At 37.2% G+C, this 15276-nt stretch overlaps 1 protein-coding gene across 20 annotated transcripts in view; it reads right to left on the bottom strand.

Moving 5' to 3' along the window:
* Positions 1–467: 467 nt before the first annotated feature.
* GTDC1 (glycosyltransferase like domain containing 1) overlaps positions 468–15276 on the bottom strand; it is a 396458-nt gene continuing 381649 nt past the window's right edge. For 16 of the 20 annotated variants that reach the window (XM_053909095.1, XM_053909115.1, XM_053909118.1 and 13 more), the window contains 3 exons: positions 13014–13084; positions 12220–12311; positions 5939–7066 (listed from right to left, as the gene is read on the bottom strand). In XM_053909095.1, coding sequence (XP_053765070.1) covers positions 6983–7066; positions 12220–12311; positions 13014–13084 — 247 coding nt within the window. In that variant the 3' untranslated portion in view covers positions 5939–6982. Of the gene's footprint in view, positions 2647–5938; positions 7067–12219; positions 12312–13013; positions 13085–15276 lie in introns of those variants that run through there. The other 4 variants (XM_053909103.1, XM_053909117.1, XR_008424608.1 and 1 more) reach the window with 3 other exon arrangements.

Here is a 15276-nt window from a genome sequence, read left to right as displayed (position 1 = left end):
AATAAATTAAAAGCTGCAACTTCAGACACCCCAAGAAGAGGACATTAATCCACTTAGTAAAATACCCATACCTCCCCCTCTCAATTTCAGCTCTTCTTAATGTAACATTTAGTAATTGCAGCTGGCTCCTTATACTTTCCTCCCTCCTTTTCATTCTGAATCATATTGGCCTTGTTTGACCTTCATTTCCTTTCCTGCCCCCCACATTTGTCCACATACTTTTCTTTGACCATGTTGGTCTTTCTTTTGCTGCCTGGATTAAAAGCAATAAATAGAGCTTTCTAAGAGTATAATACTTTCTGTTAAAATCCCACTCTACCTCCCCATTCACTGTTAACGCTTTGTACAATTTTTACATATCTTTCTTGTTGTGTAGTTACTGCTCTATATTTTTCTGATTGATCATTAAGTTACGCTGGCTTTTGAGAACTGCCTCCATAATCCTGAAGCAAAGGCTTTTTACTTGGCATGCTCTTTTCCTTTGGAATGCCTTTCCTGGCAAGGACAGGCATTTCGGTTTGACTACGATTCTTAAGTTACAATTCAAGGCTAATTTGTTCAGTTAGGCTTCTACTATGAGCGGCTCTGGTTCTCACTGTGAAGTACTCCATGAGGTTGCTTAGTTGAAGGGTGTGTTGTAAGTACAAGATGTAATATACTTACATTGTACTTGATTATCAGTTTTCAAAAACAGCTGCATGCTTTGATATCTGTGTAAGGAAATATCAGAAGATAATATACCATTGGTATTTATTACTCTATAATTAAGGATGTGTCAGTGTTTCTCTTTTTTTAAAAAAAAACCCTATTTTCAGAAATTCATATCTCAGGCATAAATTTCCCTATGAATTACAGTCTAATACCATATTAGAAGTATCTTCTTTTTAAGTTATCCCTCCCCTTCCTTTTCTTTCTGGGGAAGTAAGTTTCAGGATGTAATTTCTGGGTTATCTATTGGGGATGAGAGGAAGCAGTCCCTATCCTGCACAATTAAAGGTGCCTCTGCCGCCAATGCCACCTGCCCCCTGTATCCTAGACCCTCTGTGCACCAGGTGAGATCGTGGGGGCTGCCTCTGGATAAAGGGCCAGCCTCCCATCTATTTGGATAAGCAACTTCATCATGGTATGAGGTGAAAGGCAACAGAGAAGGCTCAGCTGTCCAGAAGTACTGCAGGTGCCAGAGAGTCTGAAATTTTAGTGCCAGGAATCAATTCTTATACATTCCTCCCTCTATGGTCACTTAGAATACAAATGTGGCCAGGAGTAACATGAAATAAATCTACGGAAAGGTACTGGCAACTTATCGACCCATGTTCCTTCTGCCAGTAGAAGAAGCAGAAGGAAGAAGGAGGGGAGGAAAAGAGAGAGAGAGAGAGATAGAGATTTGCCCCTTTCCCTCAAGGGTGGTCTCAACCAATTGAATTGACCGTGGCCTTCTGCAAGAAGCTGTTTCTACACCTGCCTCTACTACCAGGGGACCCATGGCAACTGGGCTTCTCTTTAGGCCCTCAGTTTCTCCAAAGGTTTCAAAAGCAAATGCTTACCAGGAGGGCCAGGGAAGGTACCTATATGCATAAAGCCGCATGTAAAGACCACAGGGCATGGTGGGTCCTATGATGGATGTGGAGGCTGAATGCCTCCCGGCAGGTGCAGTAATAGTAACAATAAAGACACAACATTGGCTTCACTGCATGGTCTCTCCTTCCTCTTTCAAGACCAACAACATAGGCCACAAAGCAGCTCCCTGCTACCCCCTGCACTCTCTTGCCTAGGGGTCCAATAGTCATGCACACTGACCTTGGTGCTTCCTGAAAGACACATCGGTGACAATGACACCATCCCATGGAGGGGAAGGCTTATACAAAAAGTCTCTGTTTCTACAACATAGTCTGGTTCCTAAATATGCCTTTAGGCGACCCCTTAATTTTCTCATTTGTGAGGTGATCACGGAAATCTTAAATTGTCAAATATAAAGGACTTCGAATTCCTAAGAGAAACAAATCGCTCAAGTATTCCCAGAAGTCCCTTCTAGCACGCCACCTTAGGTCAGCTATTTAAAAATGCAGTAACTGTTAGGAGAGTAACAAGCATCTTGGAGTATCTCCCAAGGAGAAGCAATTCCTCATATTCATTTGTGAGAACAATTATGAACCTGTCTTAGGGTTGAAACTCATAACCATAGAGTTGCAAGGGAGAAGAAGGCATCATCACTTGGGTAATGATAATGGGAGGGTCCCTGAAGACACTGACCTCACATTCCACTGAGGGGAAATGGGCCCAGTAGGGTGAGAGAGGATCCTGGTCCCTGAAGTCATACATACCTCAAGTACAGCTAGGAATTCCAAAGACATGAGAGAGAACTCCCTCCCATGGATCGCAATGAAGGACAGAGTCCATAATTCACCCTGTCTTCAAGAGGAAAGGGAACAGGTGCCAGTATGGGAGATAGGTACTGTGGCTAGGAGCTCAGACAGCTCTGTGCTCTACCACACAGCTCTGAATTTTCCAAGACGCGAGGACTGGCTCATGTAACATCATCCTTTTTCTTCCTCCCATTACCTTTCAAAAGGGAGTTTCCAGAACTATGGTTTTCCATCTTGAGTTTGTAATGTTACAGGAATTAGTGAGAAATGGTGATCAGCAGCCCTAGGAAAAAGAGACCCATGGACAATCAAGTCAGACTTTTTCAAAGTATGATTTGTTTCAGTATCAAGGTTAAGTCCTTGGCTCCCGGTAAGCAGAGGAAAGTCTTCTCATGCAAAATTGGCAGGACGGTTTCTTCCACTGTTTGAAGGGAAATGGTTATCTGACCGGATCAGGAACTTAAGAGTCAAGAAATGTCAAGGAAGGCATGGTAGCAAAACTAACCAAAGTAGTCCTAGCTCCTATCAGAAGGCACATCTAACAATAACATGTAAGACACGTAAAAAGTCAGAGTGTGAAAAGACTTTGGGTAGAATGAGCCAGCTTCAGAAATAAGCCACTAATCATAGAGTAAATGTTACTCTCCCAGTTGCATGTCTGTGCCTTCTACCATCACTCCTCTGACTTAAAAGTTAGTGTACATTTGGTGTAAATCCCATGGTTTGTTGTTGTTGTCCTGTTGTAATCACAAATGCACAAAGCTTTCAGCAGCATGTAGAATTGTATGCATGTTTTTAAACTTTCCCAGTTACATTTTAATGGACAGCCTTGAAGGGAGGATTTACCATGGAAGCATTAGTCTCCTAGGGGCGCCTGGGTGGCTCAGTTGGTTAAGCGTCCGACTCTTGATCTACACTCAGGTCATGGTCTCACGCTTTGTGAGTTCAAGCGCCACACTGGGCTCTGCGATGACAGCACACAGCCTGTTTGGGATTCTCCCTCTCCCTGCCCCTGCCCTACCTGCTTTCTGTCCGCCTCTCACAAAATAAATAAATACACTTAAAAAATAAAAGCATTAGTTGTCCTATATCTCAATTCAAATTTTAAAATGAAACGTGTTCATGTCAGTGATTTATAACATAGTCTCTTCCCTGTTAAATAAAAGATCTAATATTAAATACTACCTGATTTTTCACCGAAAGAGAGAGGCACTTAGGGTGATACTTGTCCACAGTCAGCAGAAGAATAAAACCCATAGACTGTGTCGACATTAAAAGACAGCATGGACTCTCATTTGAAAATTGATTCTATCACCCACAGAAAGTATCTTGAGACTTAACTGAAAATTTTATTGTGGCTCATAATATTTCTGGGTAGCAGATGCTTTCTCAAAAACAGATTTTACTTTTAAAAATATCAAATATAATTAACACCTTCAACATAAAATGAAATCTTTGCTTCCAGATGCATTTCAAGGTGTTGAAATGAATCTGTGCAGCCCTGTGTGGCTGCGAGTTTCCATCGACTTCCTGATTCTGCTGCCATCTTTATGTGGCATGTCTGAAGATGTGAGAGAGCAGGGCATTCACACCTAGCCATAGTGGAAGGATTCTTACTAAACCGCAAGCTTTTTGAGAAAGGTCTTCTGACCTATTCCTGATCAACGTGGTATAAGTGAATAGGTTAAGAACCAGGTGCCCTGCTTTTTATTACAGAAACACGTAACCAGAAACACAGATTAGGTAAATTCATGGCACGTATATCCTGGATGCTGTATCAAGGTCTTGATAATGAGCAGACTTTTAAAGATACTTAAAATTGAAATTGGCTTAATCATTTATTTTAAAAGAATAAAATTAACAGGATTGAATGTTCCAAAAAAGGAAGATCAAAATTTGCAACAACCATACTCAAAATAAGAAATAATGAGAGTGTTCAATTTCTTTACTCAGAGTAAGGGAACTACGAATTAACAAGTCAACTTGTGGGGCACCTGGGTGGCTCAGTCGGTTAAGCATGAGACTTTGGCCTCAGGTCATGATCCCACAGTTTTGTGGGTTTGAGCCCCGTGTCAGCTGTGCTGACAACTTGGAGCCTGCTTGGGATTCTCTGTCTCCCTCTCTCTCTGTACCCACCTACTTCCACACTCGCGCTCTCAGAAATAAATAAATAAATAACATTAAAAAAAAGTCAACTTGTATTCTCAATTATCCTGTGACTTCAATGAAACATGGGTTAATTTACTTAATAACACTCTATCCACAAAATGGGTTTGAGAAGCACACAAAACACACACACACACTTCAAGTTTCAATTGTTAAGAATTACACATTTACAAAATTTTTTTATTGCTCACTTGCACTGAGACCAAGTCTGATAGCATAGTTCTAAGAAGTGACAACTTTAATGTAAATTTTTATTCTAGAAGGAATGCTGGGCATGGCTAACGACAAAATCTGATTTGAGTTTATGGGTGTAGGAAAAAAAAAACCCCTCCATACACAGGTAACTTTCAACTATGTCTACACTGAGATGGGAGCCCATTGTTTTCAGGATAGTAAAACACAGTAAACTCAACACTGTTTCTTGGCTGTAAGATCATACTATTATTTCTAGAAGACATCTTCTGACTGAAGCAAATTTACTGGTATAGTTCATCTTCTTAGATGATAAACCCTGCCTAGAAGTATCTAAGAACCTCTTAGGCATATTGACATCCAGTTTGCACTCAAGAGGAGCACCCCTGGTAGATTCCGAGTTCCCCAGTTTCAGACCACAAGCGACGTCAGAAATAATCCCTGAGCCCTTTGTTTTATGAGTGAGGATGTAATTTGTTCAGTGACTTCCCTGCAAGCGATACGACTCGAAGCCAGAGCAGTGATGTCCAGTCATGCGTTAAGGGTCTCACATTGGTTAGGGAGAGGACTCGGTGCAGAGATAGAGTTTGTTGTTTCTGCTTCTTAATCTTCCTGCTTTTAAATTCTCAGACCTCAGGGATTCTGAATTCCTGCCTTCTTTGATCTGTAAGATCACCTCTATCCTGAGGGCTCTCTCCGTCTGGCTCCTTGACCTTGATCTGTTTCCTGCTGACAATTTCGCTACCTGTCAAATGGGCCCTCCTGCTGACGATTTTGCTACCTGTCAAATGGGCCCTTCTAGAATTCTGAATCACTGCCTGCTCAATCTCGGATGCTTGCTAGACCAGTCAATCCTTCTAGAAGCCGGAAGGCCACACTTGGCCCCTGCCTACCCTCCTCTCCCTGGCTGTTTCTCACTCTGTAGTGTATAAAAGTTATTTGTTTCAAAAGCTAGGAAACTTACAATTTACCTGTCAGTAAACAGAAGATGGTTTATCAACAGACTTTACCTTAATGACTACAAATGTTTACCTCCTGCTTTCCAGAATGCAAAGAAAATCTTGGAAATGTCATAATATCTTACAAACATTTGCAAAACAGATCCTTGTACAACCGGAAAAGAAACAATTGTATTCGTTGTCTCTGACACAAGAATAGTGTTCAGTGAGAAACATACAGATAGATGTACACTCTTACACAGAAATGAGATATGCTAATTAAAAATTGCAGTAGGCACTTTATTAAAAATTTATTTTACAATCTAGCCGTTCAAAACATCTTTATATCAACAAATACAGCAGCTTGACTATTGGAATCATAAGTGATTTATCTTGAAAAGATCATATTTGTAGCTGGATGCAAATATTTTTGAGGAATATTTATATCAAAATTACTGTTTTTAGTAGAAGTATTTTGATTTCTCTATTTTTACCCCAGGGGAAAAAAAATTGAAACGAGTATCTCAGTGTTCATTTTATGGGCAAGATGGCTCCACTTAGTGTATTTCCCATGTTTGTCCAAATTACAGCTGTTTATCTCGCAACTTTAAAATAAATTAAATGCAAATGTAACTCTGCGGATCATGGGAATACCTGCCAGACCCCTTATTAATACCTTCACTTAAACACCCCCGTGCCAGAGAGTCATTAATTGGCTAAAATAAAAGTGCTAAAGCAGCCCTTTGCCCACAAACAACTCTGAGATGGCTGCCCAATTAGTCCGGTAGCATTCTGATCCTCCCTTCAGACCCTGTGGCCCTTTGAGGACACAAGAAGGTTCCGATGATAACCTGGCAACCTAGGTAGAAACACAGCCAAGTGCGAGCTTTTGAAGCTGCAGTTCGGCTGCCATCGTGTCGGCAAAAAGAAAGAATTCAGGCACCATGTCATCCAGTACAAAGGATAAAAACGGATTCAACCGGAAATTCAATGTGGCACCACATATGGGATACATGAGTGCGGTTATACAACAGGCCACATATTTTTTTGAACAGTCTCCTCCATGTGATGCCGAGGACATGTGTAACCATCATAACGTCTCTAGGAATCTGTATTTAATTTGAGTTGGGGTGGTGGCAGGGATGGGAGATCTGAAGCCGCCACAGGTTTGTGGCAGATGGCTCTGTGTCAGCTATGACAAGCAGCCAGGCTCAGCTTCCTCTGCAGATTTTCTTTTCTCTCTGATCAGGTAAATATGGGCACACTCTGGAAAGTTCTACAGATTCTGCCTTAGGCTGCAAGTTTGTGACTTAGCCCCATCTGTCACAAATCTTCCCTAGGTTCTGTTGTAAGCAGAGACCTGAATTTACCATGTAGGGCCGCCCAAGAAAAAGGAGTCATTTCACCCTGCGAGGGGGAGGGAGAGAAGAGAAAGCAAGGAAGAAGCATTAACAACCGAAAGACGAAAGGATGTTCAAAATTCATATTGCAAATTTGCATAACTTACGTCAATTAGATTTCAAAAGCCACCTAGTACATGGTTCTCGAGTTTCATCAACTCAGGAAATCCCAGTTTCTGATTGGTTTAAAGTGGAACTGTATTTTCAACCGTACGGGAAAGCTCCCGATTTTTCGCAAATGGGTACATTCCACCGCACACATATTTCCTGGTTTATGTTAGCGATGACAGCTGCTCAAAGTTTATCATCCAACTTTTAACTTTTATAAACACACGATACCCAACGCCCTTAACCCATGTTTTTGCTAATGTGAATTTTACTTTTAAGTGGCTAAGGCACAAGAGAAATGCCATTACTCCTACGTTAAACGCATAAAGCACTTTGAGTTTACAAACAGGTTTATATTCGTTATTTCATTATAGCAGTACCTCGGCGGGGGGCGGGGGGGATGCTCTTAAGAATTGAGGGAGAAAAAAAATTCTTCTAAGTTTACAGATGAATCAGAGAGACAGGCTAAGAAGTTCACCTAGAGCCAGGCTACAAATGAGTAGCAGAGAAGAACAAGCCGCCAAAACCTCTCACTGTTCTTGATCACCCAAAGTGTATCTATTGTGCTGAAGGTTTTTGCTTTTATTTTACTTAGACAAACCAAAGGAAAACCAAGCCAAAAGAAATCAAGGAAGGAAGTGAAGAAGGAGAGAGGGAGAAGACTAGGGAGGAGGGAGAGAGGGAGGGAGAGAGATTGGGAAGTTGCCTTAAACTGTGCTCGTGCAGTTGAGAGATTTTTAGAAGTTCTAAAAATGTCACAAGCTTTTACGTTTTCATTTTTAAGGAAACAAGTAATGACTTCGGAGTGTTAATACAAGTGAGCAACACCTTATTGGCATCTAGAGTGTAATCTCGAATTAAAAGGGGACTATAAAGTGACCAGTCCCTTGAAGGAAACTTACAGTGGCCTGGCTATGGTCCGGGTAGACAGAGGCTGATAGAATTAAGACAACCACAAACGGTTTCTCTGCGCACTGAATGTCAGCTGTAAGCTTAATCATTGTTTGGAGGCATTTTTAGGCAGAAATCTGAAAATTCTTCTTTCCTCCAATTAGGAGCAGGTTACAAAGGTTCCCAGAATGTTGAAGTACGTGAAGAGGAGAACAGAATAAAAACCAGCAGCTGGCATTTGAACAATCTTAAGAAACACAGGTCACTCTCAGAAAGCAGAGGAGAGAACGCATCTCTTTTTTCCCCACTCAGAATTTCGCTCAATTTGTAAATAAAAATAAATGAGAAATAGGATGGGAACGAAAAGCTATCCGGGTTGTCCGGGCAGTATCTACTTTACACAGTGCCCTGTTTGTGCCCTGCGCTCTTTTCAGTATTTGTAACAATATAAGGTCCATAATTTTTTCTCTAAAGCATTTTAAAATATAATGATGAAAAGTCTGTAGAAACATAAGGAACTGATCTCAGAAGGTTGTTGGGAATTTTCAGTAAGTAAACTCACATAGTAAAAAGGAGGCAAAAATACAACTTCATGGTGTTGAGCTTACCGGGGTTGGAAAAGGGAAAACTATTGTTAGTGTTAAGAAGTCAATCCTGGGCTAATTATTTTATGATTACTTCTAGAATCTTGTGTTCAAGTTAGGTTGGAGTCATAAAAAGCTCCCCATCGTGGATGAAATGAAACCTATTTTTAATCTGTGTGACAAGTATGTGGCCAATGTGTCTGACCTGCTCAGAAAAGGAAGTGTTCTGAAAGTACGAGAAAGCTGTAGTCAATGACTAAACTTGGATGTAAACTTTTTAAAGAGGTGGTTTAGATTTTTTAAATTATGAAAATGGTTTTAGATTTTTAAAATGCTTAAAAAACATTTAATTTCAGTATGCATTGTATTTCTCTTAAGAAAGATCTTAAGAAAAGTGTGTGTGTGTGTGTGTGTGAGAGAGAGAGAGAGAGAGAGAGAGAGAGGGAGACAGGGAGAGGGAGGAGGGAGAACATACTTGCATGCATGTGAGGAATTTAAACATTTCAAATCTGAAACCATTTCAGGTGAGAAGTCATGGGCACAGTGTTCTGTAGTAGAAAGAGCCACTTTAAGAAAAAAAAAGTATCCAATTCTGTTTCTGCTTTTCAGTTACTAGCATTCTGTTTCAAATCCTGCTTCAAGTTATAGCCCCCAAACTCTCACTCATATTGAAAGTATAATGTCTCATGTGAGAAGAAAGCCAAGTGTTAGTAGCCTTATTCTAGTCATTAAATTTCTAAGTGTGAATCCATATGAAAAATCCTATCCTAAAGTGAACCCTATGTGAAAAGCAGTTGAGATGATTTTAAAATGTAAACTTTTGACAAAAAAAGAGAGTAAGGTGTAAAAATGTAAAAGGAGCAAATTAAAGAATTCAGTGACATTCTATCCTTTTAGATCTTAGAAGCATATGTTTTATAAAAGCAAAACAGCACTGTCCAATGGAATAAGTCTAAAAAAAAACCCCAACATTCTCGTTAACAGTACACACAAAAGACTCTTCCATTGCATAAGAAAAGTAAGGAAAATACTGCCTTGGGGGGAATAGTTCTCTTGTATTTAGTGAAGGCAAAGGTCACCAGAAAATGTGCATATTTATAAACCATAAGGTGAAAAGATAGCATAGCTGTTTATATCTTAATTGTAAAGTTTTAGAAGGCATCCTTTTTCTGTTTTGGCTCTACATCCTATTACAATAACCAAACTAAATCTGTGGTTCTTTCCTGTGGTTTTTTTTTTTTTACCAGTTTCTCCTGAAAAATGCATCACAAAGCTCGGTTACCTTAATTCTTGGACTAATTTATTAATTTTAAGACTAATATTCAGATATAATATCATCAAGATCTATAAATGAGGGCACCTCTGAAAGCGTATAATAGACTTATAAGAAAAAAAAATCCACGGCAAAAATACATAAAAAAGAATTATACATACAAATTCCTATAAATGCTTACACATGAAATATTAATTTATAAAACTTGGAGCTGGAATACTTGAGGATGTTCGGTCTAAAAACATATGTAAAAAGTAATTACAGGAAATAACATGTAAGGCGTAGGTTATCTTTTAAGCTGTACGAAGAACAATTTGATATACTAACAGCATTACCACTGAGCTGACAATGTTTCGGAGTTTTTCCAGAAGTTGTTTGTAAAATAAATAATTATAGCTATGTTATAGAGTATCATATTAAAATATTTCAACCAGATGTCTGTTTTCCTTTGCAACTAAAGGTAACTTGTCACAGTAACTTTTGTAATGGTTAAAAATTTCTAAACAAAGACTAACAGAGATAATGAGGCCTAACCTGAAGCAAAGTTAAAAACCGTTAAATTTTGATGGTGGGAATAGCATTATAAAACCTTCACCATTCTCTTCACAAGAAAATAAACATTTTCTTTCTTTCCTTCTTTCTTTTCTTTCTTTCTTTCTTTCTTTCTTTCTTTCTTTCTTTCTTTCTTTCTTTCTTTCCTTTTCTTTTCTTTTTTTTTTTGTATCTACATGAGATGATGGATGCGAATGAAATGTATGGTGGTAACCATTCCACAATAAACGCATGTCAAGTCATTATGCGGTACTGTGGTTCGTAAGCGGACACAGTACTGTCAGTCATATCTCAATAAAACCGAAAAACAAGCACAACTTCACCTAAAATTCACCAGAAGGCGGGGAGAGATTAGTAATTTGATGGTGAACTCACTGAAGAGATCTGTGTCATATACAGAAAATAAATCCATTTACATAAATACTTCTATTTCTTCCATTTTCATAATCTGCACATTTTGATAGCCTGTCACGTGGAGAACTACTTGATTAACATTTGATACAAACCTGACCGCTACTGAACTTCAAAAATTAGGGAGTTTGGATGTAAACCTGTTTTCTCTGTGGAGCTTCCCCTGTATACGGTACAATCGTATTGACTCAAGGAGTAATACTGAAGCCTGGAACTGTTCAGTCAGCATTTTAAACTATTATGAGCTACCTTCTGAACCATTGCCAAGTTAATAGACAATGAAAGATAATGAGCTTGAAATTGGGTGTTAAATTGCATTTTTGGTTCTCTCCCTTTTTCTTGAAGTTTAACTGTTTCCTGCAGAAACAAAGTCCTGTTTTGATGTATCACTATGTAAATATGTATTTTAGGCCATGAAAAGAGAAAGGAGAGAAAAAAGGCAGCAAACTGTATTTCATGTAGGAAGGTTATACATTAACATAGGAAAATTAAAATATACTGGATTATAAAACTGCTAGATTGTAAACTATACTGAATTTATGTAAAATGAAGATGCTACATTCAAAGAATATAAAAAGGTATATTACTCATGGCCTAGAGCCACCTTCCAAACTCATAAAGCAGATTTATCCCAGTTCAATTACTTAGACTTTTAGCAGGGCCTCTTTGTGTTGTCATTTCAACAATGTAAAATTCTTGATTCAAACAATGGGAAAAAAAAAAAAAGATAATGAAGGAGGGGACTGCATGATGATGCTCTTTAAACTATTTTCTTTCTGCCTTTGCCATTCAGAGAGGAGACGGGCAGTGTCATTCTAAACAAACTGAGGATTTTTATGTAATTTTATTAAACCGGATAAGGGAAACATTTGATTCTTGAAAATCATCTTCAAAGTAGTTAAAAAATGAACACCAAACTTCACGAATGTCATTCACCTGAATTTTTGAGGCCTGAAGATTTCATTATGATGGGAAGAAAGGCTTATCCTCATTAGTATAATTGTGGAATCTTTCCTTTACTTCCTTTTAAACTAATGAGTTACATTAATCCAGGTTCATTTTTATAAGCCTCTTGGGGCTAAATGTAAAGGACAGTCATCTTAGAAAACAATAAATTAAAAAAAAGCATGTACCATGCATTAAGTGCACGTATTTCATAAGACCTAGGTTAATACAACTGGCATCCAGTTTAATTAATCCTTGTTAGTGTAACAACTAATATCCCTCCCTAGCATGTTTCCTTTAAACATTAGTATGTTAATTAAATGTTTTTTTTAAAAAGATTTTTCTTTGTACTTCAATATGGCATTTATACCACGTAAATCTCTCCTCAATATCTACCTTATAAAGATGTTTTCTTATAATATCTGGTCTCTTGCAGAAATTCTGGAGCCTTTTTGAAAGCTGTTCAGGTGTAGAATACAGATATTCAGCTGCAGGAAAAACAGATACATTTTTAATGAAACAAAAACCTCAAAGCACACACTCGATATTAGTCACTTTACTAATTAAAAATGCATATTGCTCTGTGCTGCCTCGTGTTTTACATTATTTAAGCATGATTTTATAAGGTTACCTCAGCTCACAAGGATGCTTAATGCTAAATAAGACTGTGTAGTTGTGCTGTTTAGACATCTCCTTTGGGTGATTAAAATACATTATTCTAATGTAACACAATGCATATGTGATATATTTAGTGATGGGAATTTTTTCAAAGAACTGGTACTATAGCCGTATGTACCCTGTGCAAGAGTTGCATATTATTAACTAGTCAATTGTTTAAATAATTTGGTGTGATTTCCAGTCCTCGATTTTTCTCTGTGTATATCATTAGAAAAAATCTGTAAGCAATCGCAGCAACACTGACCTGCTTATAAAAATCCATCATTATGGGATGTGTATGCTAACAATGAAGAATGCTATTTGAAAACTTGCTTTTTTGTTATCTTAAAAGAACAGATGGTAAATATAAGCTTACTCTAATGTATTAAAACACATAAAATTTTCCTTAACACTAACATGTTGACTTGCCAAATAAACAATTGCTCCCGCCTAAGTTTATTTTCAAACTTTCTAATTTAGCATGAATCATGTATTAAATCTCAACCAAGATGAAAGTACATTAAAGAGGCTACCTGGAAATATCTCAGGATAAACCAAATCTTTGGGACAAAGTGGGTAGCAACCACAATACACAGCTTCCAACCTAAAGAAATTTTAGAGAAGATAAAAAAAAATATTAAAAGGACATTACTCTGATAGCCAGATAGTGGTTTTGTTTGCCTAAGTTAACAGTATGAGCCCTGAGTTAACTGGGACGAAAAACATGGTCGGCAGTCCAAGCCTTAAAGCCAAAGTTGCTCTTTTAAAAGATTTTATTGATCATATATGAATTTCGTAGAACAGAACCAACAGCATATGTTTTGTTCACTGAATTAATCAAAGCGCAGCTCTGCATTTTTTTTTTTTGTTTTTAAAATACTGTTTAACACATTTTATAATCAGCAGATAAACACATGTAACAACATGGTAAAGTATGGACAGCTTTTCTTAATAATGCTGCAAAGCCCCAGAATGTTCATTTTTCAAAAATGTTTAAATAAAATAGCAAATACTTAACTTTAACATTGTAGCCGTAGAAATGATCGAGGCACTTTTAAAAGCATCAGAAAAAAAAAATTACAATCTGTTGTTGGGGCATTTTTATATTTTAAGCTCATGCTTCAAAATAATTTGTTATTTTTGTAGAATGCAAAATAATTCCCCTTTTACTGAAAAATCCTCATGGAGATTACCTTAATGAAAATTTTACTTTCTTGGCCAAAAATTCAGCTCATTTTCCATTTTATCAGAAAAGAATACTTTCTTATTAAACAAATAAGCAAGAAAGTTTCACTTTGAGAGGATTTCTCCAAGGAGCACCTATAGGAAGTTTTTTTTTTTTTTTTTTTTTTCATGTCATAGTAGTAAGGGTTAAGCAGAGAGAAGGTATTGCATCTCAAAGGTTGTTGGCCCTGTATAATGGCTATTGATCTGACATATAATAAACCTTAAAGATACCACTGTAATTTCTGTTGGCTAGAAATTACACAGTGAAATTCAAAGCACTCTCTAAAATATGTTTATTTTATGAGAGACTTTGAATTGCATCCAAAATGTTGACCAAAGGCGGATTTTTATTTTGAACTGCAGATTTTTTTTCAACCCAAGAATAATTTGAAGTTATGTCAATGTTTACCTTGTTTGTTTACAGTGACAAAGCACATGCAATTTAAGCTGTTTTTAAGTGGGTGATGTTTTCTCTATTTTATTATGTTGACTGAAATTAGTTTAAATGAAAGGTATTTACTTTGAGCTGCAAAGTTTGGAAAAATACTGAGTTCAAAGTTTTGCTTGAGAACTGACAAGAGTTACAAGATAACATAGTGAAAAGGCACAGGATCTAGTTACCCATTATTAATTTCAAAATCCAAACTAATATCTAATAGATTTTTTTCTCTACAGACGTAGGGTATGCATAGGAATTCTTATCCCAAATACAGCTACAAACCACATGGCAACTGCATTATAAAACAGTGTCTAAAGTTTGAGCACATAAACCAGAGAGACTCTTTATGAACCAAAAGAAAATACGCACTTTATCTGAAGACACTCAGTTTTAAAATGCTGTGCCAATCGAAAAGTAAATACATATGAACATTCTCTTATAATTGCACAAAATCAAAAGAGTGAAGTCACAGCCATTTCAGAAAGTGCACATGTTATCTGCTTTTTAATAATGGATTTGAATTAGTGTTCTGTTCCCCGAAAGAAAATTGCAGGCCAAGTTACATTTTGAGTCATCGTATGAGCATGTATCATGTCACTTCCAAAAACCTCTGCTAATTAAAATACAGTGAGATAAGAGTGGCATTATTTGACTTAGGGAGAAAAAATTTACAAATTTTGGATTTCAACTTTTATTTACAAATTATCTTATTTGTAGTGATATTTCTAATTCATCAAGGAAACACACACACGCACACACACACACACACACACACACACACACACACACACAAACCAGCCACCACCTTTGGTACAATTTTGACTTGTTAAATACTAAACTTTATTATCTAGATTATTTAGATCAGAACTATGTTTTAAAATATATTACATAGGCCATAATATTTTTAAAGAAATTTGTAAAATTCATTGCCATAAGTTTCTCATATTTTGCTATGTTGAAGAAAATGATCATCTCATGACAATAATACAATTATTCACCATTTCAATTCTTATGCACTACCAGTTAAATAATAAATAGGGTTCCAATTGATCTATTGTTAAAATGACTAGCAAATGACCTTTTTATTCCAATTAACAAATCATCTGCTAAATCTATGAATCTTAATATTC

This window comes from Panthera pardus, unplaced genomic scaffold (genome assembly GCF_024362965.1).
Source record: "Panthera pardus isolate Hobbes unplaced genomic scaffold, ASM2436296v1 HiC_scaffold_10, whole genome shotgun sequence".
NCBI classification, from domain to species: Eukaryota; Metazoa; Chordata; class Mammalia; order Carnivora; family Felidae; genus Panthera; species Panthera pardus.
Note: the sequence above shows the minus strand (reverse complement) of the source record. Positions and strands in the feature narration are given on the sequence as shown.